The 22,713-nt window shown below is 41.7% G+C and overlaps 2 protein-coding genes across 2 annotated transcripts in view; both read left to right on the top strand.

Annotated features, from left to right (window-relative positions):
- The window catches only part of QRFPR (pyroglutamylated RFamide peptide receptor), a 47,159-nt gene extending 34,107 nt beyond the window's left edge, over window positions 1-13,052 (top strand). Inside the window, exons 3-6 of the mRNA XM_045019201.1 lie at window positions 158-219; window positions 2,204-2,439; window positions 6,674-6,771; window positions 11,836-13,052. Of these exons, the coding sequence (XP_044875136.1) occupies window positions 158-219; window positions 2,204-2,439; window positions 6,674-6,771; window positions 11,836-12,239 (800 nt within the window). The 3' untranslated portion in view covers window positions 12,240-13,052. The remainder of the gene's footprint in view (window positions 1-157; window positions 220-2,203; window positions 2,440-6,673; window positions 6,772-11,835) is intronic.
- An 8,592-nt stretch (window positions 13,053-21,644) lies between these two features.
- Window positions 21,645-22,713, top strand: part of TNIP3 (TNFAIP3 interacting protein 3) — a 118,749-nt gene continuing 117,680 nt past the window's right edge. The window contains exon 1 of the mRNA XM_045017365.1: window positions 21,645-22,364. The gene's annotated coding sequence lies outside the window, so the exon portion shown is untranslated. The remainder of the gene's footprint in view (window positions 22,365-22,713) is intronic.

The raw sequence follows: 22,713 nt of genomic DNA, 5'->3' as shown, positions 1-22,713 counted from the left end.
ATGTTGACTGTAAAATTTCACCTTAAATTTCAAGTTCAGTTTACAGCACAAAGTTCCACATCACTTTGTTTTGCTAATTGAAGCTGTTAAAGTAAAATGAATTCATGTTAAATTCTCCATTCTGCTGAGCATTAAAAAGACGTTTGTTTGTTTACAGGAATAGTCTGGTTGCTGGCAGTTATAGTTGGGTCACCTATGTGGCATGTACAGCGACTGGAGGTATGGTATGATATATCATGTAATCATACTTTCAGAGGGAGCCCTTGTTTCAGACTTAGCTCTTGCAGGGTCTCATTGCAGGGGATAGCAACAAGGCTGAATAAACTCCAAATATTTATGAGCGGGGATAAAGCAGAATCTGGTCACAAGTTACTGTAAAAGTTCTCAGTGTTTCTTATGTAGAGTAATTGATTTTGTAATCTGACTTTCTGGGCCCTCATTGTAAAAAGAGAAAATGAAGAGACACTTTTAATATTGTCACTGGCAAAGGATTGTGGGCAGTTTTGGAAAGCCTTTACTTCAGGGTGTGAACAGAATTTGGCACCTGGGGCATTTGGATTGCCTCCCTGTAACCTTGTGCTGGCTTTCCAGACTATAGTGCCTACCTGTAGTTGTGCCTTTAAGATGAATAGTTGCATCTGTGCCTTGCACTGCACCTTCCCATTGCTTTGTATCTGCAATGACACACAATAGCTTGGGACTTTGAAAATGAATATCTTTACGTGACATGGCGTGTTCCTATAATTATTTCTCCATAGCTATTACATTTTAAGCAAAGGTTACTCCATTCAAAACCTTCATTAACTGTTAGAAGCAGCTATTTGGGAGTCTGGAGTTTTAAAAAATCCTTTAAAAAGTGTAACTTGGCATATTGGTGTTTGAGAAAGGGGCAGTAGTCTATACAGACATGAGCTATGTACTCTTGGTTACAAGCTGTGTGTGTGTATAGACAGTTGTTTTTTGGGAAATCTTTGTTTGTTGGCTGACGAGACAAGTTTGTTCTGAAAACTCATTTAAGTTTGAGAAGTTTTCAGTCAGCCTCCATAACTACAACTGCAAAAGCTGTGTACAGATACCTGCATTTGTGTATGCAAACCAAAGCCCTGACCTTGCAGTCTGATCCACCTGGGCAGAAGCCCTGCACCAGTGCAGGGTCAGGCTGACTTCAGTAGGATTCTGTGTGCGTGCGTGTGGAGGGCGGCGTGGGGGAGGGGAGCAGACTGCTTATGTGGATTTAGTTGCAGGATCAGGGCCCAGATCACATAACTAGATATGCAGCTGTACTTTTTGTTCATGTGAAAATGGATGTGCCGACTAAATTGGCATTTAAATTATATACATTAAAAAAATGCCAGGGTTAAACAATGTTTTTGGATATGTTTGACTTTTTTTAGCCTTCCAAGAAGCTTTTGATAAATTACCTCAAATGAGGTTATTTATCAAAAGTCTCTTGGAAGGTTAAATAAATTCGATGCACTGTTTGTCATTAACTTATTGATTTGTATTAATTATTAATATTATTACTACTTATTAATGTTACTTTAGCCACTTTAAAAGTGTGATAGGTGCTATAGAAAAATAGTCCTTGCCACAACCCCAGTTGTAGAGGAAAATTAAAATAAGAGGTTTGGGGCAGGCTTATGGTTCCTTTGTGGTAATGCAAATCAACCTGACTTTGACCAGTGGTACACAGAGAGCCAGTGTACCTGATCCACAGAAAACATGCGCCCATTACAGCCCTAGCTAGAAAGCACCTTATCTGTTTAACTCAAGCTGTACAGACTCATATTTGGCTCTGGGGGACCCCAGTTCAATTCCTGTTGTATTGGCCAAGATGGCCCAGCATAACCTTAAAAGTAATCAGCCCAAACAGTACATTGTTTCAGCACATCTCAGCAGCTGCCTCCAGGAGAAACTGACACTTCTCTCCTCAGCATAAACGCTGAAGGAGAGTGTCAATTAAAACACCTCTTGTTCTTCTTGGAGGGCAATCCCTCTGCTGCAGAGAGGAAGTACAGTTTTTACCCTGCATAAGCTATGGTGAACACAGCCCTTCACATGGAAAATGCATCAGAAGAATAGTCTCACTAGAAAGGTGTCTCCACTGAATTCCTGTTATAAAGCAAGGGGCTTTAGAACATATGACACTCTTCATAGTTAGGGTCCTTATTAAAGTGACTCATTTCTATTTCATTTGTTTTAGATTAAATATGACTTTCTGTATGAAAAAGAGTATGTTTGCTGCTTGGAAGAGTGGACCAGTTCTGTTCACCAAAAGATATATACCACCTTCATTCTCGTCATACTATTCCTTCTTCCACTGATGCTGATGCTTCTGTTGTACAGTAAGATTGGTTATGAACTCTGGATTAAGAAACGAGTGGGAGATGCTTCAGTTCTTCAAACCATTCATGGGAATGAAATGTCTAAAATATCAAGGTTTGTAAAGTAAAACCATATAGTTAGAACGCTCAGTCTTGAAAAGCATATATGGGGACTGGCAGCAAGAAAAGTTATAGACAAGTGACTAATGACTAGGGCCCTATTAAATTCATGATCCATTTTGGTCAATTTCACGGTCATAGGATTTTACAAATTGTAAATGTCATGATTTCAGTAATTAAATCTGGAATTTCATGGTGTTGGGGTCCTGACCCAAAAGAGGAGTTGTGGGGAGGAAAAAGGTTATTGTAGGAGGGGTTGCGCTACTGCTATCCTTACTTCTGTGCTGCTGCTGGCAGCTGCGTTGCCTTCAGAGCTAGGTAATTGGAGAGCAGCGGATGCTGGCTGGGAGCCCAGCTCTAAAGGCAGAGCCACCAGCAGCAGCAGCACAGAAGTAAGGTGGCATGGTGTGGTATTGCCACCCTTCTGTGCTGCTTCTGGCGGGGTGCTGCCTTCAGAGCTGGGCGCTCTTCAGCCACCCAGCTCTGAAGGCAGCACAGAAGTAAGGGTGGCAATACCGTGACTCCCCCAAAATAACCTTGCAATCCCCTTGCAACTCCCTTTTGGGTCAGGACTCCCAATTTAAGAAGTGCTGGTCTCCCCCTTGAAATCTGTATGGTATAGGGTAAAAGCCCACAATAGACCAGATTCCACGGTCCGTGACGCTTTATTCATGACTGTGAATTTGGTAGGGGCCTACTAATGACTTAATATTTGGTGCCCAACCTGAGACACCTTATAAGGGCCTGATTTTCAGATAGTGCTAAGCACCCACACGCTGAAAGTTGGACCCTTTTCAGGTGTGCCACATTGTGCACCTAAAATTAACAGTTTTGAAAATGCAGGTCATGAGTTGGGAGGAAGAAGCAGTCTGTTACATTCCTGAGGCAGATTGGGAGTGATCAAATACAGTTCCTTTTAGAATCCACCTGGAATAAGATCAATAATATCAAAAGTTTTCTAAGGTGAGTTCATTATTTGTGTGTCTATAGCCACTGTTCTATCAGCCTTTTAAAAATGAAAGTAGTATATTAAAATAAAAAAGAATTGGAACTTACCTGAAAACTAATTTGATACACTCTAACTGGGTAGTTTCCAAAGAGATATAAATGCCCTCAGTCTTTTTCTGCCTCATGAGACCATCCAGATGGGAACTTTGTGTTTGAAATGCAATTAAAAAAATGAATAATTAACAAGCAGACAACAAAATGGTATAATTACTTATGCTTAATTGTAATTTAGTGTAGCAATTACCCTACTTTATATATTACACTGCAGTTTTTCTTTAATTTGGCAAGTTTGTTTCCTGGTGTGATGGCAACTTCTAGTAATACGTGCACAGAAAACAGGAGAGTACCATATTAAATATTGAATCCAAGGAGAATAATAAGTAGCAGCTTAAAGAGAAAAGATTGCTCAGTCAAGTGGCTAACATCAATCAAAATGAGGATAAGGATGAAGTTGCAAAACTGAATAAAATAATAATGTAACATGCTTGTAAATCCCCAGCTAGTGACAACTCCACGTAGAGGATAAGGTTCTACTATTTCTGTCCGCCAATAGAGTTTCTACTTTAGCTCAAGTGGTGGAAGTTTATATTGGGTTCATAACACCTCGCGGTAATAATGTTATATGGGAGTTCATGAGTAATGATAAATCCAGACATACTCTGAGCCTGCAAAGTGTTTTGGTGAAAGCAGGGCATGTACTCCTAACAGATGGTACAGACCCCATTCCTCCAAACACTATCCTCCAGCAACAAAAATTATCAGGTAGTGAGGTTCCATCCGTCTCCTTATCTATGTTGGACATTGACATAGTAATGAGACATTACAGATACAGTCAATATTCCAGGTCCCAGGAAAAGATCTTCACTTTTTCATATATCATGGGTTTTTGAGCAGTTTCTCCATCTCTAGGTATCAGAATTAGACTTGCTTGAACAGCTATAACAACAAAATTGATTTTTAAAATACAATATTCTCTAGACTGCCTACCATAACTTAAACACTTATCTTTTGCATTAAAAGTGTTAAGTAAAAGCTGTTAAATTATTAAATATCACATCTTAACATATATGTTTGAAACAGCTACACAGAATGATCCAGCCATGTTTTTAATATATCACTGTGGTCTCTGGGCACCTTAACTACAGCCCTAAACAGAACCTTTGGGCTAAGATTTTCAACAGTGACTCATGTTTGGGGTACCTGTGACCATGAGCCCTTCTACCACCAAAATATATTTCCTTTTCCTCTGGGTTGGCTGGGGCATAGGGCCCACAACATCCATTGCCACCCTAAGAAATGCCTCCTTGATCACAGGTAAGGGCTGTCTGGGAGCTTTGTGAGAGCCTGCAGGTCCGTGCACTTTGGACATAAGTCACAAGACCTACAATAGTCTCCCATCTCATAGCTGAACAATAAAAGTTCCTTTTCAACCTTTCATAAGTCTCCAAGTGACCTGCAAAAGGACAGTTGTGGGGGTAATGTCATTAGCTCCCTACAATGCTTAACAGGCACAACCAGCTGCTTGTAAACCTTTCCAGGATTTTTATTTTTCCCCATAGGACTTTCTCTATACATCCTTCCCTCCTCTTCAAAAAACCTTTCTCTGTTTCCCCTAACTGGGGTCCTCCCAAGGATAGGTCTCATGCTATCTGCTCTCTACTCTGGTGCAAATTCCTGCTGGCTGTCAGCTCTGATCAGAGCCTCCTCCACTGGCACTGGGAGTGACTCTGCCCCACTTGTCCTTGGAGACTCACTGTGTCTGTCTGATAAGTCAAGGCCAAGGATGTCCCTTTCCCCTGAGCTGCTTCTCTGTCTTTACAATTCCTTTCTGGGACTACAGAGCAACATTCACTTTTACTGCAGGTTACTATATTAATGGCTTTAGACATAGTTAGTATGTTACTTCCCATGATAATTTCTGCTGGAATGCAATCCAATACACCAAATTTTAAAATGCCTTCCAGACCTTCGCACTCTAAGTACACTTTAGCTAAAGGCACAGTGGTTTTGAAACTTCCCAAAACTAGGAGTTCTACCCTTTTTCCATACAGCATGCCAATCTCCCTAACAATACCTTCTCTGAATCACTTACAAATCTGTGTTGCCAGTGCTTGAAGTGTGAACCTTAGTCAACCAGCACGTTGTGTGAAAATCCTGTCCAGAGTACTCTACCTGTGACTTCTGGCTCAGGACACACACAACTGTGAGCCATTGTGGTACTGCTCTGCCTCAGTTCCCCGACACAATAGCTTGTCTGTCTTGCCAGTGAACTCTTATGGACTGCCAGAGTCCAGATCTTGCTTTCCAAACCCCATTTCCTGTGGTCCACAGAGACATCATTACCACCAAAGAGACCGTGCATGCACCAGCATGTTAGGTTAGCTGAGGAGTTGCCTTCCACTGTTAATACACAGTACTGAGATGGTTTTGTAATAAAACAAATTAGTTTATTAATAAAGAATAGATATTTAAATGATAGGTATGGTTACAAATGAAACAAAACACTCTTTCTAGTGACCAAAACTCAATTTTAGCAAGTTACAATCTTTGTCTAAGCAGGTTTTTCACTTGCATCAACCAGGGCCATCCCTACCTATTTTGGTGCCCTACGCAGCCCCCCAAGCCTCTGCTGGGGGTGGGAGGGCTGGCCACTTCCTGTGGGAAGTGGAGTGACCCAGCCCCAGCCTGCTCCTCTTCCCTGACTCCCAGAAGAGGCCTGGCTTTTCAGAAAGTGCTGAGCATCCACCTTTTGAAAGTCAGGCCCAATTAAGGTGTTGCAAATTGGGCACCCAGAAATTGAGACACTCAATGACTAGTCACTTTTGAAAATATTTCAAAGTCTGTGTGCTCAGAAGTATCTGTTTGGGAAAAAAACTGCATTTCAATGCATCAACAAATACTTGTCTGTCCAAATATTTAGAGCTGAATAAGTATATGACAGAGTTTATTAGTGCAGTTGCATGAAGGTAAGTAGATTTTGCATTTCAAATTGGATCCTGAGTTAGGAAAATATGACATTGCTCTTGTTATTTATTACTTATTTGACATGGTTCAGTAATTTCAAGGAGGGTTAAGCAAGTGGGCACTTTTGAAAATCCCATTAAGTGCCTATCTGCATCTTTGGGCACCTAAATACTTTTAGAAGCTGGCCCTGAGGCATTTGTGCTAATCAACAGTTTATTCAAAGTTATTCCGTAAACTCTACCTCAGTGTAATTTCAGGAAGAAGAAGCGAGCAATCGTTATGATGGTGATGGTGGTGGTTTTATTTGCAGTCTGCTGGGCCCCTTTCCATGTGATTCACATGATGATAGAATACAGTGAGTACCTGCCACACTTCTTAATTAAAGCATTTACTTTTGAGTGTGTCTTTTTCTTTTTATTAATGGAATCACTGATGTATCAAACTCTAGTGCTGCTGCTCTAGTGCCCATTGCCAGCTAAAGTGAATATGTGCCTTTAAATCTGGAACAATAAACAGTCTCTCATGATATAACAGTGGTTCTTAATCTATTTATCAACTTTGTCATCTTCTTGTTGTGTTTTATGGTGAAGCAGACTTACTTGCTGAGTCTGTGATCCCCAAGCACTGGACACGATAGGTAATTAAAAATTAAAGTCTTTCATTTTTAATTCCTAGCATTCTGAAAGAATTTCAGTATTTCTTTTTAACAGGCCTCATTTTCTCAGTGCTCTTACTAGGTGTTTCCATGAAAAAAATTGAACTTTAAGGCCTCTATTTTTGTTTTTTCTTCATATAAAATACCCCCTTTCAATGGTGCACTCTTTGTTCTCCCAGAGAAGATGATCATCTGTTTCCTGGACCTTGCACCTCCCACATAATCCATCTTTGTTTGTTTGTTAGAAACAAATTACTATTAATCTACAATGGCCAGTTACAATTCTAAATAGTCACTTCACTCTATATCTCAGGGCCTTGGAGTATATCAGCATTTTTTACTCTTGGGCATATTTCATATTCCCCTTTGTTTCTTTTGCCCATGGTTTTTGCCATTCTTCTCAACTCATTTTAATTAGATTTTTAAACTCCAGTGTATTTAAAGTGCTCTCTCAATCAATTTGCTCATTTTCAACAGCATTTTTTTGCCATTTTGTCTGCCAGGTCATTGCACTGGGATCCATGCTATTACTATGATTACACCCAACTACATCAAATCTATTGTTAACAGTAATATTTCATTCAGAATATCATTTCTGCTCTTTGAAGAGTCATTGCTGATTGCCTGTAGTCCAGATAAGGAAACAGACAGGGTGACCGTAGCGTCTGGTGCACATCTATGACCCAATTTAATGCCAGCATTATCCCTGCCAGTTCAGCTGTCAAAATGGCTGCAAAATTTGATAGCTGTGTAGTTTGCTTGATTCTGAGTGCAGGAACACAGAAAGCTGTTCCCATTCTTCCTGTTCTTACATCTTTGGATCCTCAGTATATATTGGACTGTAGCATTCCCATTTATCACAAATGTTTTCATTTGCTATAGCTTGCACATTTAATGCTCCTTTTCCAGTCATAATATATTTTCCCCAAAGCTATAGATTTTAATCTCTTTTAGGTCTTTGTTTTCACCAAGATCTTTTGTCCACACTTTAACCTTGCTTACATGAGGCATATTGAGTTTTTGCCCTACACATTGCCCACTTAATTCCCAGCATTCGTCCTATATTAGTTTGGTGTTTTCATCTTCACAGTTTCCAGTGACTTTAGCCCAAACGGTTAAATCTAAAAGCTTTATTCTTAAAGCAATGGACAGTTCACCTGCAGCTATCTGAATTACACACAGCGGTGTTGTGATGAAGGCACCACATGCAATTTGCAACCCCAGATCTTGGACTGACTCAAGCTTTCTCAAATTAATTTTTTATGCTGAACCAAAAGCCTGGTACCTGTACTGATCAATTGGTCTTACTGGAGTTCTATATAACATCACAAGTACTCTTTTATTCATACGCCAGGAGGTTTGAGAAGTACTTTCCATATGATTCTTCCAAGTGAGCTTGCTATCAAATATCACCCCTAAAAATCCGTAGCTTTTAACTATACTTATTTGCTATCCATATAGATATGATTTATAATCTTTTTTTAAATTTCCCTTTTAGTGAATGTCATTCCCTTAGTTTTGTCAATTGAGAATTTAAAGCCTCACGTTTCTCCATTCTGTGCCTGTCCTTAGTACATTTACTCTTTTAGCAGCTCTTTCCGGGTGTCTGTTTGTGACCTCTGTGGCAAAATCGTCAGCAAATAAAGTGATGTCCATTCCCTCACTTAACTCTTTTGGAAGATCATTCATCATGATCACCCTGTGGAGTGCCATTTGTTAGTGTACATATATTGGAGTAGGCTTTTCCTACTCACACCTGCATAGTTCTTTTACTTAAAAAATCCCTTATCCGCCTAGACTTCCTTCCTTTTATACCTTTGGCAGCCACTTTATGAAGTAAACCCTCTCTCCAGAACATTCCATAAGCTCTTTCAATATCCAGAAAAGTTGGCCTGTATGCATCAGGTCAAGATCTCAGCTTGCCTGGTTTCCTTGCTGGAACAGTAACTGCATGCTTCCACTCAACTGGCAGATCACCTTTTCCTCATATACTATTGCCCAATTTTAGTATCACCCTCAGACTTCTCTCAGATAGGTATTTAAGCATTTCAAAGCTTATACCATCTGGTCTGGAGAAGTACTTTTGCTCTTTTTTTATAGCTTTTGGAAGTTCCTTCATACTGAAGTTTTCATTTAAAATTGTTTCATCTTCCTCTCCCACCTGTTCAATACCCCATTGGTTTTTATAATGCATTTTCTTTTCCTCTCACAGATATCTATACTCTCATTCTCATCATTACAGCCTCTCTCCTTTATTGCCCCTCCAGGCTTGGCACTGGCTGCAGGTATAGTCAGGTGAGGTTAGCTGGCCCATAGACTCTCCTTTACCCCTTTTCTGTGGATGTGGGGCCTCTCTGCCCCATTACAGTGCCTGATTGGGGACAGCAATTAAGACAATTGGTGTCAAATGAGGAAGACACTGACACCTGCTCCCAAATCTGAATTTAAAATGTCTCCTTCCTACTGTTACTTCATCTCAAGCCTGAGTCAAATCTCACAAAGCAGGGAGTTGGCACCCAGGAGATCTGTTCTTGTGCCCGGGGTCTAGGAGGCCCATTGTAGGCTTGCCTTTCTCACACTCTCTCCTTCTATGGTGCATGGAGGAGGAGCAAAGAACAAGCACTCATAGTCAGCATGTGAGTGCTGTGCTCAAGAAGTGGCAGAATGCAAGTACTGGAAATACTGGAAGTGCCGTTACACCTTCTAGCTCCCCCAAGCAGTGCCGGAACAGTGACTCGGAACACTCCAGTAGGACTCAAGCACTGCTCAGGGTACTCTGTCTCCCTATGGGGGCTCCTCTCACCCTGAACATGAAGGGTCTGCAGCTAGTGCAATGCCAGAGTATACTACAGAGCTGCCTTGCAGGTAAACATCCTCAGTGCAAATCAGAGACTATCTGTGGGTTTTGCGCTAAGTTATTTTTGGTTGCTGCTGGAGTTGTCTCATAGCAATTTCAAACCAATTTGTGGATCCTGACTACTGCAGTCCTTCTTTGCTTTTATGTGCCTCAGACACCAAGGATCTTGTTTAAAACACAAGCAACTAAGTATCAGTGCAGAGCAAAGGGGCTGATGCATTTCTCTTCCTCACTACATTGATTCATCAGTTGAAAACACACAATTCACTACAACCAAAGCCATTCATCCATTATATAAAAACACATTTTTTTGGAACTATTAGCCTGTACCTTTCTTAAACTTATACTTCTCTCCATGTCACTCATCACTCTCTGCTACTTGGACACGTCTCTGATCAAAATGCTTTATTGTTAAACAAAACAAAGCAAAACAAACAAATAAACACCGTCACCTTTCATTGCAAACTTGTAGTATGGGGATCCTGTTTTTGGAAGAATTGAAAGAGGAAAATCACTTTTTAATATTTTATGATATTGAATATTCAGAAATTGGGGTGAGAGCCAGATAAGAGATAATAGATAAGAAAAGAGTTTATAGGGGAGTTTACACTTGCATGTTCTTACAAGTGTGTATGAATGGAGAGAGAGAGACAGAGAAAATTATGTAGGGCCAATGTTTCCACTTCACTTCACTGAGGAAGCTGGTTTTCTGTGCTCTGTAATTGTCATCAGACATTGGTCTGATTACATCCATTTCAGTGTGAACTGTACTTACATACTTCTTGAATTTCTGTATTTATACAGCATGTGACTGACTGTGGTTATCAGTGAATACTGTATTTTAAAGCTGTATCCTGATTTGACCAGTGTGGTTAGTTACAGCCAGACTGTAATCCATTCCTTTAGGAGATTTGGTGCATGCAAGAGGATATACATGTTTATATAAAGTACAGGTCACCCATTCCTTGAAGGCGAAACCCTACTTCTACACTGACCAGAGATGAGACTCTGAAATGAATTCAATTCCTGGTAGAGGTGGACAAAAGTGAGGCTTGGTGAGTTAAACCCGGGATTGTGAGATGGTTTCGAGTTGTAATCCCAGCTCTGCTACTGACTCATTGCACGGCTTGTCACTTCCCTTTTCTTCCTTTCCCCTGTCTCTAAAATGGGGCTAATATTTACTCAGGTAATGATAACTTGCATTTATAGTGCTTTTCATCCGTTGATCTCAAAGCATTTTACAAAGGAGTCAGTATCATTATCTCCATTTTACAAAGGGGGAACTGAGGTACAGAGATTTACCCAGCAGGCCAGTGGCAGAGCTGGGAATAGGACCCAGCTCTTGTTAGACCCAATACAGTGCACTCTCTATTAGGCCACACTGCCAACTACTATGTAAAGTGCTTTGAACATATGAAGTGCTCTATAAATACTCATGCTGAATGCTATTTATTTTAAATGGCTGGAGCATTACCTGCTTATATCTGGCCTGGATTGGATCCAAAGTGTGTGAGCACAGAGGAGACAGCTAGTTTCCCACTGTATGAGCTGTAAAAAGGGCAGAGGACAGTGTAGGGTGACAAAAACAGTGTTTACAAATCTGAAGTGAAGATAGAACATGGGGGACAATAGGATTTAAATAAACAATGTATGTAACTGATTAGTAGCTTTGTGTCACTCATCTGTCTGTTAATTTTGCAATTCATAAATTGCAATTTTCAGACTATCTTTATATGACTGTGTTTTGTTTTGCTTTGCTTTCTGGTCAAAACCCATCATTAAAATGGATAAAAACATCTAAGAACTTTTTCTTGAAGCCGAACAAGGACTTCTGACCTGCAAGGGTGGGTATGGCATGTGGGTACGGGGTGTGGGTATCTATATAATTATATTTCCTTTTTCCCCAGGTAATTTTGAAAGTGAGTATGATGATGTCACAATCAAGATGATCTTTGCTATTGTTCAGATCATTGGGTTTTTCAATTCCATTTGTAACCCTATGGTATATGCCTTTATGAACGAGAACTTCAAGAAAAATTTCCTCTCTGCGATCTGCTTTTGTATTGTCAAGGAAAACCCATCCCCTTCCAGGCGACTTGGAAACTCAGGAATTACCATGATGCAGCAAAAGGCAAGTCTTCCTCAAAGAGAGCCCACTGCTTTAGAGGAGGCCAGGAGAGAAGCATTCAGTGATGGCAACATTGAAGTCAAATTCTGTGATCAGCCAGCTGCAAAAAAGAATACAAAAAGGCACCTTGCTTTGTTTGCCTCTGAACTCACTGTGCACTCTGCATTAGAGAATGGACATTAGCATCATGAACAGTGGTTGTTTTGTTTTTTTTCAGTATTAGAGAATTGCTTCCTATATTTGATATCTTTCAACAAACCATTTTGTTTTATTTACTACTTTGCACATTGAAGTGAGAAGAGAGAATATATTTTATGGTTTATGATAATGCTAGAATATGTTTTCAAAACAGTAATATATTTTACAGGGGTTAAGAATGAAACCTTGGAAAAGAAGTTCCATTATGATTACAAGAAATATTTTTCTTATGCCAAATTCTGCCTCTATGGGGTTTACCCCCAAATGCGGGCAAACTAACACTGTTTTTCTATTAGCAACTCTGTTTACTTTGTGCCTGTGTTCTGGCTGGCCATGGGAATATGCACCGCTGATTGTGCAAATTGCCTGAAGGTATAATCAGTGGGGTGAGCGCATACTGTCTCTGGGCAGGTCTGGATTCCATATGGACTATGCTACTTCTACCAAGACCTGCCCTCTGTAGCTCAGTGGACAAAGGGACTGCAGATTAGAGTCTGGGAGGAGGCAAGGTTGAGATGCATCAGGTGTATTATGCATTTCTCTTGTGCTATGTATGTGAAAGGCCAGCCAGAATTTGTCTGTATGGAATAAGACTTACACACTGTATGCATACTAAGGCATTTGTTAAGGGAAGTCAATTTGATATCGACAATGTACGCATGTGTGTCTAACTGATGTACTGTCATCACAGGATAATTAGCTGAATACAAATATAAATGTAACCGTGGACTGGCCTGTAAACTGCATCACTTTAATTGAAAAATGTATAATGTCAAGAAGTGCAGTAAAGTCATCAATACAATGTAGAAGTTGGAGGATGCATTCCCTAAAATATAGTTGTTTGTTTAAGGTCCCAATTTAGATACATTGCCTGACTAACTGTAGCAGTGCCATCACTCTAGGGCAAGCTACAGCCCGTGGGCCGTTTTAAGTCAGCCCGCAAGCTTCTCCTGGGGAGCAGGGAGCAGGCTCCGGTGCTCCAGCCAGGCCGCTGGGTCGAGGGGTCTGCACCACACGGCTTGGCCCTGCTTCAGCCCGGCACTGGGTTAGGGGAGCCACACCACGCGGCTCGGTCCTGCTCTGGCGCTCCAGCCAGGGCGCGGGGTCGAGGGCTGCACCACGCGGCTCCCGGAAGCTGCGGCATAGCCCCTCTCTGGCTCCTACGCGCTCCAATGGTCCCCTCCGGTGAGCCAATGGGAGCTGAAGGGGCAGTGCCTGCATAGGAGCCGGAGAAAGGAAATGCTTCCAGGAGACACTTGAGGTAAGCGCTGCTTGGAGTCTGCATCCACGAGACTCTCCCCATGCCCCAACCCCCTGCCCCAGCCCTGATCCCCCTCCTGCTCTCCAAACCCCTCTATCTCAGCCCGGAGCACCCTCCTGCATTCCAAACCCCTCATCCCCAGCCCCAGCCCAGAGCCCACCCCATCAACCAGAGCCCTCACCCCCTCCCGCACCCCAGCCCCAATTTTGGGAGCATTCATGGCTCACCATACAATTTCTATTCCCTGATGTGGCCCTCAGGCCAAAAAGTTTGCCCACCCCTGCTATAGGGCCTGTATAGAGTACAGGGCCTGAACCAAAACCCACTGAAGTCAATAGGAGTCTTTCCATTCATTTCAGTGGGCGTTGGATCAGGTCCCTCCTCAGTAAAATCATAAGTAGAATCTTCTAGTTTTATTTTTCTGTGTAGCATTTCCTTACTTCTGAAATGGATTGCTTTCTGTCCAGGGATAGCCCAGTACTCACTCACTCACTCAGAGCTTTTAGCAAACTACAAGGTTGAAGTAGCACACAGTGAAAATGTGAAGTCAGTACAAATGTGAACTACTAGAAGTGGGTGAAAATAAGAACTTTGAATTTGAACGTATTTGCATTTCTGGGCCAGGGAGAAGAAGTGTGTTTAGATTCTTATCCTCTGATATGATTCCACACCGAAATTGGTTCAGAATTGGATCCAAAACCAAAACTTGCTTATTTTTTGGTTTTAGTTTAGATGCAGCTGGAGTCCCTGAACAAGAGATCGAGATTTCAGTGCCCTTTGATCTCCACCTCAGACCTCACCCTAACTGTGATTTGCTGAATTCAAATCTGAGAGATGACCCTTCCCACTGCGCTGACATTGTAATTTACACCTATCTTAAGGCTCCTTTACACTGCCAGTGTTGTTAAGGGAACTTAAATGTAAATGAAAATCTGACCCTAAATCTGTTCCACATCAGAATACATCCACATTTTCACATCCGAAAAGAAATTTCAGTGCTGGTTTGAGATCCTAGCTATTTTAAAAGGCTATTTATTATTATTTATAGGGCACAAAATTGTCAAAAATGATAAAATGATAGTTTAAAGTTCCAGACTTACTCACAAAAGGAAGCCAGATTTGAAGACAGATGACTTTGATCTTATTTACACCAGTGTATGAATTAGATGAAATAGTGATTTCAGCAGAGCTCCAACTGTGTAAATTGTGTAACAGAGATCAGAATCTGGCTCAGAGATAAACACAGTAGTAGAGAATGTTACTGGCGAACTCTGGGGACAATTTCTGCCCTTGGCTATACATGCTCAACTTCCTTTGAAGTCTGTTGGATTTGTGCATCTGTCTGAGGAGATGATCTGATCCTAGCTTTTGGTTTTCATGTTTCCAATAGGCAGGAAATCTCTCTCTGTAAGGTTTCTATACATTTATATTGTGATTGGAGAATGCAGCTTAGTGATGTTAGTTTGTTCTCATATACTGTACATTAACTAGGGTAAATTGTTTGGTCAGTGATATGAGAGTCTGTTCTTTTACAGATTCTGTAACTGAAAAGCACCCCGTTATTTGTAGCTTTGCTTGAGTCTTTTTGTTTACTTGTACTGGTAAATTAAATGACAGACTTTGACCAGAAATATTCATAGTTATTTTGTCAAATTTCCAAGTGAACACTGCTTTGTGTACTTCTTAGTCTCTTATCATAAGGCGTATTGTATAAAGAACTGACATTATGGCACTGTTTAAATTTTACAGTAAAAATGATCTGCTGTAGCATTGTTCACATTGTGATGCTCCTAATGATGGGGCAAGAGCATGAATACCAACCTCAGGGCAAACTGTTAAGCAAACAGGGCACAAACCCCAAATAGTTTGAGTTCTTAAGTTAAATTTCACCAACCCAACTGCACCAAGTGCAAACTCCTCAGGCACTCCAACAGCTTTAATGGAATCTTAGACAGTTCCCTTGGTGCTCTGGTCTGTCTTGCCACCCAGGTGAGTGCATCGCTGTGATAGATGGCCCTTTAAACCAAAAGCAGCAAAGAGTCCTGTGGCACCTTATAGACTAACAGACGTATTGGAGCATGAGCTTTCGTGGGTGAGTACCCACTTAGTCGGATGCACAGGACTCTTTGCTGCTTTTACAGATCCAGACTAACACGGCTACCCCTCTGATACTTGACACCTTTAAACCAAGAATCACAGCAATATTCAAATTGCTCCTAGTCCCAAAGGACTAGTCATTTACCCCAGATCAGCTGCACTTTAGGTCTCACACCAAGGATAATGCTTGTAGCCAATCCTCGAAGTTATATGAAGATTTATTAAATAGGAAAAGGATATTGGACACTTATTTACAAGGTTAAGGCAAGCAAATATAGACACACTGAGTTACAGCCTTAGGTTATAAAGGTAATTGAGGCTTCTATAATCAGCAAGATTTGTCCTTTGAGGTAACCTAGGCTAAGCAGCTGGGGATCTCTTGCTTATACCTAGAAATCCCTTGCTTCCCAGAGTCCCAGCACCACAGGGAATCTTAGTTCCTTTTGTTTGAGGTTTCTATGTTCCTCCTGCCATGTGCTCTCTGCTTATGGGAATATGGGTGGTGCATGAACGACTGGCTTGGGTAGCCCCCAACCCCACCCCTTCTGCCTGAAGCACTGCCCCTTCCATGCCCCCCACCAGAGCCCAGAGACTTCCACTGCAGCCGCCGGCCCCTGCTCCAGGCTAGCGCCCCCAACCCTGGAACACTGGGAGGACAGTCAGCATGGCCCCAGCCCCACCCTGAAATTCCCCAACTCCCGCCCCCCAGTTTTGTGGACTAGTTACATGCAGTGTTGCCAATGTAGTGATTGTTTGGAAATTTGAATTGAAATTGAAACATTAATACACACTTTAAAAGCATATAAAGTGTATGATAAAATACGTGTATCTGAAAAAGTATAAAAGATTTGAAAAGTATGAACATAGACTAGCTTCCTTATACAGCTTTTGTTTTTATGACAATGTCAGTGCATTCATTTTGGTGATGTTGACCAACCTGATAATTTAAAATTATGATTTGTAAGCAAAGTCTACATGAGCTCTCACTGATAGCTAGTGATGAGCTGGAGGCTCAGGGGGAAGGCTTCAGGACCAGATTGTATTTACAGTCACACCTAATCTACCTAGGTATTCAGCAAACAGAGTGGTCTTGTCGAAGTGATAGATTTTTTTGGCTGGGGTTGGGTTACAAATCACTTGAATGGGGGTGAGGTGCTGGTAATGAAATGTTGATCGTCTTATTGTATGAGTAAAGGGTAGTAGGACTGTACTTAGCCTGTGCTGATTGAGGGCATCAAGAGAGAGGGTGGGGACAGGTGTTTTGCTTGATGGTCTGCCTGAGTCACAAGTACTATTTGACCTGCCCCTCTCCACTGTTTAAAAACAGAGCTGATTTGGCTCCATAGATAGTCTTTTGTTTCGTTAAGTGACCACTAAAGCTGAAATCACTGACAATCAGGTCTAAGTGCTTAGACTTGCTGTGGGACAGTGTTTCTGTGGAAGAGATGGCCCAGTCTGCACTAGCAGCAAGGTCCCCACACTGAGAGCTCAGCTGAAATCACTAAGAGCTGGGTGAAATCTCACGAGACCAGCTCACAGAGGTCACAGTGGCAGGTGAAAGCAGAAGGTGACGGCACAGGGCCAGTGCCATCAGAGCGATGGAGTGAATGGTGGCACAATGAACAACAGTGGCCAGAGCGAGCGGTGAGAAGCTCGAGGAACGAGTAAGATGCCTTCTTGCCCCCCACCTGGGAGGTGAACTCATGTGAAAGCACCTCTGAACTCGGAGTCTCCACTGAGCAAGGACAACACCGGTGAGTGTTAATGATGCTGTTAAGAATGCTGGAGCTACAACACAGTTCATGCGAACAAACATGGCTGTGGCATCATACTTTCTATTTAAGCAAGAGATACCACACACTACAAACTGGAGGCCAATGTTAAGTGCATTGTCACTTGTTCATTCTGAAGTTGAACATTGGTTCTGAACAAGACCAGCAAATGCTCACTATCTTTTTGCAAGAAACTCAACTGACTGGCTAGAAGCATGTGGTGTAACAGTTGAAAAAGTGAAGAACTCTCTCACCGCATTCAAAAAATTTGCATAAATGACTGATGAATGCACTGATGCAAATTGGCATCAAGTATTAAGTTATTGTGTACATTATCTTGATGTCAGTGGTAGGCCAGTAGATGCATTTCTAGATGTTCAAGTTATAGAAGACACATCGGCTGCATCTATGACAACCCACATCTTAGAAGAGTTAAATGCTTGTCAGTTGGACCCCAAACAGATGACTGCTTGTGCATTTGATGGTGCTGCAAACTTCTCTGGAAGACATGGTGGAGTACAAGCTTTGCTCAGAGAAAAGCGTAACCCTAGTCTCTCCTATACACACTGCAGAGGCCATCTACTCCAACTAGCACTAGTACAAACTGCAGACTCTTCACAGGACATTTAAAAAGCTATAAATTTAATGTCTTCATTATATTCTTTTTTCAGAAAGAGTCCAAAAAGACTGAATATCTTAGAAAATATAGAAGATATACTGGGACTGAAGTTGAAATTAGACCAACCGGGGAAAACCCTCTGGCTTTCTCATGAGCGATCCTTGGCTGTTGTCTTAAAATTACTCCAGCCATTATTACTGACTTTGGAAGGATGGGATGGATCTAAGTAGTGAGGCTGGTGGATTAGTTTTGCTACTACGTTCAGAGAAGACTATTGCCAGTCTTTCTTGTAAGTCTACTGTTGAAACCACTTGGGTCATTAAACAATGCCATCCAGGCATCTGCTACAACAGTAGTAGATCTTTGATCCAAATGTAACTTCTATTGCTGGACAATCAGAGAGCTATCTGTTGAAAAAATACTGGAAGAAGCAAAGAATTCAGTCCAGAAGTTGACTAATGAAGGCATTTATATTGAATCCTTAAGTGAAGAGGACAAGAAGTGTTTGTTAAGACAATTGAAAAAGTACACAGACTTGAATCTTAAAAATCTACAACAGCGACTTCTAGATTCTACTCAACCTCTACTTTTACAGATCCCTGTCCTATAAAATACCGACAGTTGAGTGGAGGGAGGCACTACCAGCCATGGGGTTGCCATGTGCTCAGGACAGATTAGAGAATTTGAACACAGAGTGGAGTATCATACGACGAATGAATGAAGATTTGACTTCAACTTCTTTTTTATCATCACTAGTGGCTCAACCCGATCTTTATGCTATGTTTCCTGGGATGAAAGAAGTACGAATTCATCTCTTGCTACTCCCAGTCACATCAGCTACAGCTGAGTGTTCTTTCTCATCATTGAATAGAATTTTGTGTTCTGAAAGAAGTCGCCTTCTGCCTGATCATGTGAATGAACTAATGAACATATCAATTGAAGGAATGGAAGTACTGGACACATGAGAAGCCACCAAAGATGAATGCATTGCATTCAAAAAGTTCATTAACATAGTTGTGCAAAATTATAACAAGAAACCAAGAAGGATATAGATGTAGTGCTTCATAGAAGGCTTGAGTAGCCAACTTTAATTTGTGTGATTTCAAAACATCAGTTAAATCTAATAAAATGGTCATGAAACAGTTTTCGGTTTTTACTATGGTGCCATACAGCCCACTTTCACCCTCACGGTCTCACCCCTCATCAGCACTGACCCCCTGCCCCATAAATTCAAACACCCCCCCCCTCCATTTCAATTCCTGGGGAAAACACTGCTCTGAACCTTCCACCTGCACCCTCCCCATGACTGAGGAGCCCTGAGATCCCTGCCCCCTCATGGCTAGAACCAAAAGCCCCATCCCGCCCAGAGAGCCCCTCCCCCCTGCTGCAGGAGCCCCGGGCTGGCAGAAGCACCAAGCCACCTAGAGAAGCTCCAGGCTGAACAAAGCCCTGAGCCTCCCCCCACAAACTTGGAGAAGCCTGGGGCTGGCCAAAGCTGTGTCACACCTCCCTTCTCCTGACCCAACCCACCCAGGGGAAAAGTATCTCAGCTGTGGCCACAAGGAGGTGCTCCAGGGGTGAATAGAGCACCCTGTGACACCAGGGAAAGTTTCTTCCTCACCCCTGTTAATTAGAAACTGGCTTACGCTTTGAACTTGGAAGCCTTATATCTTCTAAAGGTTTTGCATTTTTATCCTTAGTATTATACCTTGCTATATTCTTGTCCATAAAAGTGTCCAGTTTTTAATCTGACTCCTGATAAAAAATTAAATCAGGAACTTACTTTGTGACCATGAATTTCACAGGCTAATTGTGTGGCATGCAGAAGTATGTCTAGTGCTAGCCCACTGATGCAATTACCAACCGTTTAATTCTTTGATGTGGAAGATTGATTGCATAAAAATCAATCTGGGTATTACTAACCACCACTTACCTTTCTGACTAATGTACAACATGAATAGAAGCTAATTTTATGCTTATTAAGAAAGTTTAATAAGCCAGGAATGACATCTGAAAAGTTTCATTATTGCAAACATGTTTAACTCTTTATAGGTGAGTAATATCAAACTACTCATATGCATAAAGTTACCCATCTAGGATGGAAGTCACAAAATATTTAGGTACCTAAATATCAGACAGTGCTAAACCTGGAGTTTTGATGCCTTAGCCCCAGTCTTAGGCTCTACTGTGATCCAGAAATCTCCCACAGAATACTTTAGGTGCTAAACTCACTTAGAGCTTAAATTTTCAGGGTAAAAGTGACCTAGACTTCCACCTCTGAGCATTTGCACTGGTGCCTCACTGCAGACATCTAGATGCCCTATCACCTACCCAAGCCCAGAGCAACTCACAAATGGAGGGAAGATAGGTGTCAACCTGCCTAACTTGCATGTAGGGCCTGATCTGGTAGGCAACCCCTAAGCACACCTATGGGAGTGAGTCCCATTCAAAATCTGAATGCTGCAGGAGAGTAGGCGTTACCACTCACTTTATAATTTGCAATTCAGTGGTTAGAGCACGTACCTGGAATGTGGAAGGCCTAGGTTCAATTCCCCTCTGCCCCACTGTCCGCGTTGAGGAAGGATTTGAACAGGTATCTCCTACCTTTTAAAGTGCTCTCACTGTGACCTATTGTGAGGTGGGGCTCTCCATCTATCCTGTTAACATTGTTTTGCTTTGGATTAAATATTTAGTTAGTGGGCTAGAGAGAGTTGATGTAACCTAGTGGTTAGGGCACCCACCTTGGGGAGACAGGGTCCAGATCCCCGTGTTTCAATGACTCTTGAATTATTTATCCAAACTGGAACAGCTTCAACAGCATAGATTGAGAGAGAGCCACATCAGAATATCCCAGTGATTAGAGCACCCACCTGAGAAATAGGACACGTAGTGAAATCCCTTCCCCTCAGGCAGGGGTGGGAACTGAACCTACATCCCCCACATCCCAGGCAAATTCTCTAACTACTAGGCTACAAGTTATAAGGTGGGTGGTGGCAGCAGCAGCTCCTCCTCTGGCTGTTTTGTGTGGTGGCAGGTACCTTCCTAACTTATTATCACATGAAATGCCTTAGATGCCTAAGTGGTCTGACTCCAGGAGGTGGGGGGGTCCTGGTTGTGGATCACTAACAGAGATAGGCACCTTCCTGTAGCCTGGATTTAAGCACATCTCTGTCAGTGTGGCAGGACTTAGCACACATGCCTGTCATTGGCATCTCCCATTGACCAGCTTAGGTGTGCTGACTTTTGTGGACTGCAGTCTAAGGCACCTATCTCTCCCCATTCATTGTATAGGCTTTGTGAGTCAGTCTTTTTTCCAGTGATTTTTCTAGGTGCCTTAAAGTTAGGTACTGACACTGAGCATCACATGTCCTAAGATCCTTCATGAATCTAGCTGGTAGATAAGTTTTACAGGAGCGGGTCATTTGTTTCACTTTGTGAAAACTATAGCACATTGACTTAAATTCATTTCAAGATTTTCAATGTTTGGGGATTGGGCAACGTAGTTTGGATGAGTGAAATGTGTGATGGTGTGGAGGTTGCCAACAGCTGGTCAGGTAAGGTTAGATAGTGCTTGGGCTCCCAATAAACTCCAGCTGAGGCTCATTAGGCAGTAGAATGAAGACAGACACAAGTGCTAAGTTGGAATGAGTTGAGCTTCTCTATGGGAGAAATAGCTTCCTTCTCCCTGACTTGAAAAAATAAGAAACCCTGTAAGAGCAGGCAGACTATTTTGTAACAAGATCAAATCAACTGAAACTGCTCTTATACATGCTTGGAGAGTGCAGGGTTTGTTAAGCCCTAAAGAAGATAACCAAATCTGGATGCATACTGTATGAAAAGATGGAAGACCATATGTGCTGCTAGCACACAAGTTGAAAGTGGAAGTAGGCTGGGAGAAGAACACATTTCGTGTAGTAGCACTGAAGAGAACATATACAGGATGGTGAAAGTTGTAGGGAGAAATGGACATGCTACCTAATTTTCCCTGCACTGGCTGTTTGTGTCAGCAATCAAACATAACCTGTAAGGATACATATTTTTTTTAAGCCTGGAAGTCTTGAGCCTGAGTAGGCACTGAAACTTGATAGAGAAGGAATCCCTGAGATCAGTCCAGGGAAGGAGGGAATTCTTGTGTCATCTTCAAGATGCATAGATTTTTGTTTGTTAAATACTGAAGCAAAATACTAAGGCAATTACTCTGAAACTATAAAGCTCCTTCTTATTGGGAAGGAAGGATATGATGTTGGATCATTTCACAATAGGACAGTATTAAAGCACGCCAAATGGATATTGAAGACTGGTGATTTTTGAAGACTCAGCTGGCTGAAATATGCTGCTGCCTGGCAAACTTCTAACATAAGGTAACTGTCAACTTTTCACATAGTGGGATGGGCACTGAATTTGAGGAAAGATGAGAGCATTATTGGGTAGCATGGTAAAGACAAGAGCATGATAAAGATATCTGCCCAGTATGCCAGAACAGGTAAAACAATCTAATAGAATTTTGAGCTGTATTAAAAGGGGATCGAAAAATCCCCTCATCCAGAACGCATTTCAGTGACTTTGGGTATATGTAAAAACAGAACACTCTTATATGGAGTCTTTTATTCTATCATGGTTACCTTCCATTTCAGCCATGCCCTTTAAAGGAAGAAGGCAGCATGATAGTTAAGCATGGTTGCTCTTAATTCTTACACTTGAGTATCACTT

This window comes from Mauremys mutica, chromosome 5 (genome assembly GCF_020497125.1).
Source record: "Mauremys mutica isolate MM-2020 ecotype Southern chromosome 5, ASM2049712v1, whole genome shotgun sequence".
Taxonomy (NCBI): domain Eukaryota; kingdom Metazoa; phylum Chordata; order Testudines; family Geoemydidae; genus Mauremys; species Mauremys mutica.
The sequence above is the reverse complement of the archived record's forward strand: the minus strand, read 5'-3'. Positions and strand labels throughout refer to the sequence as shown.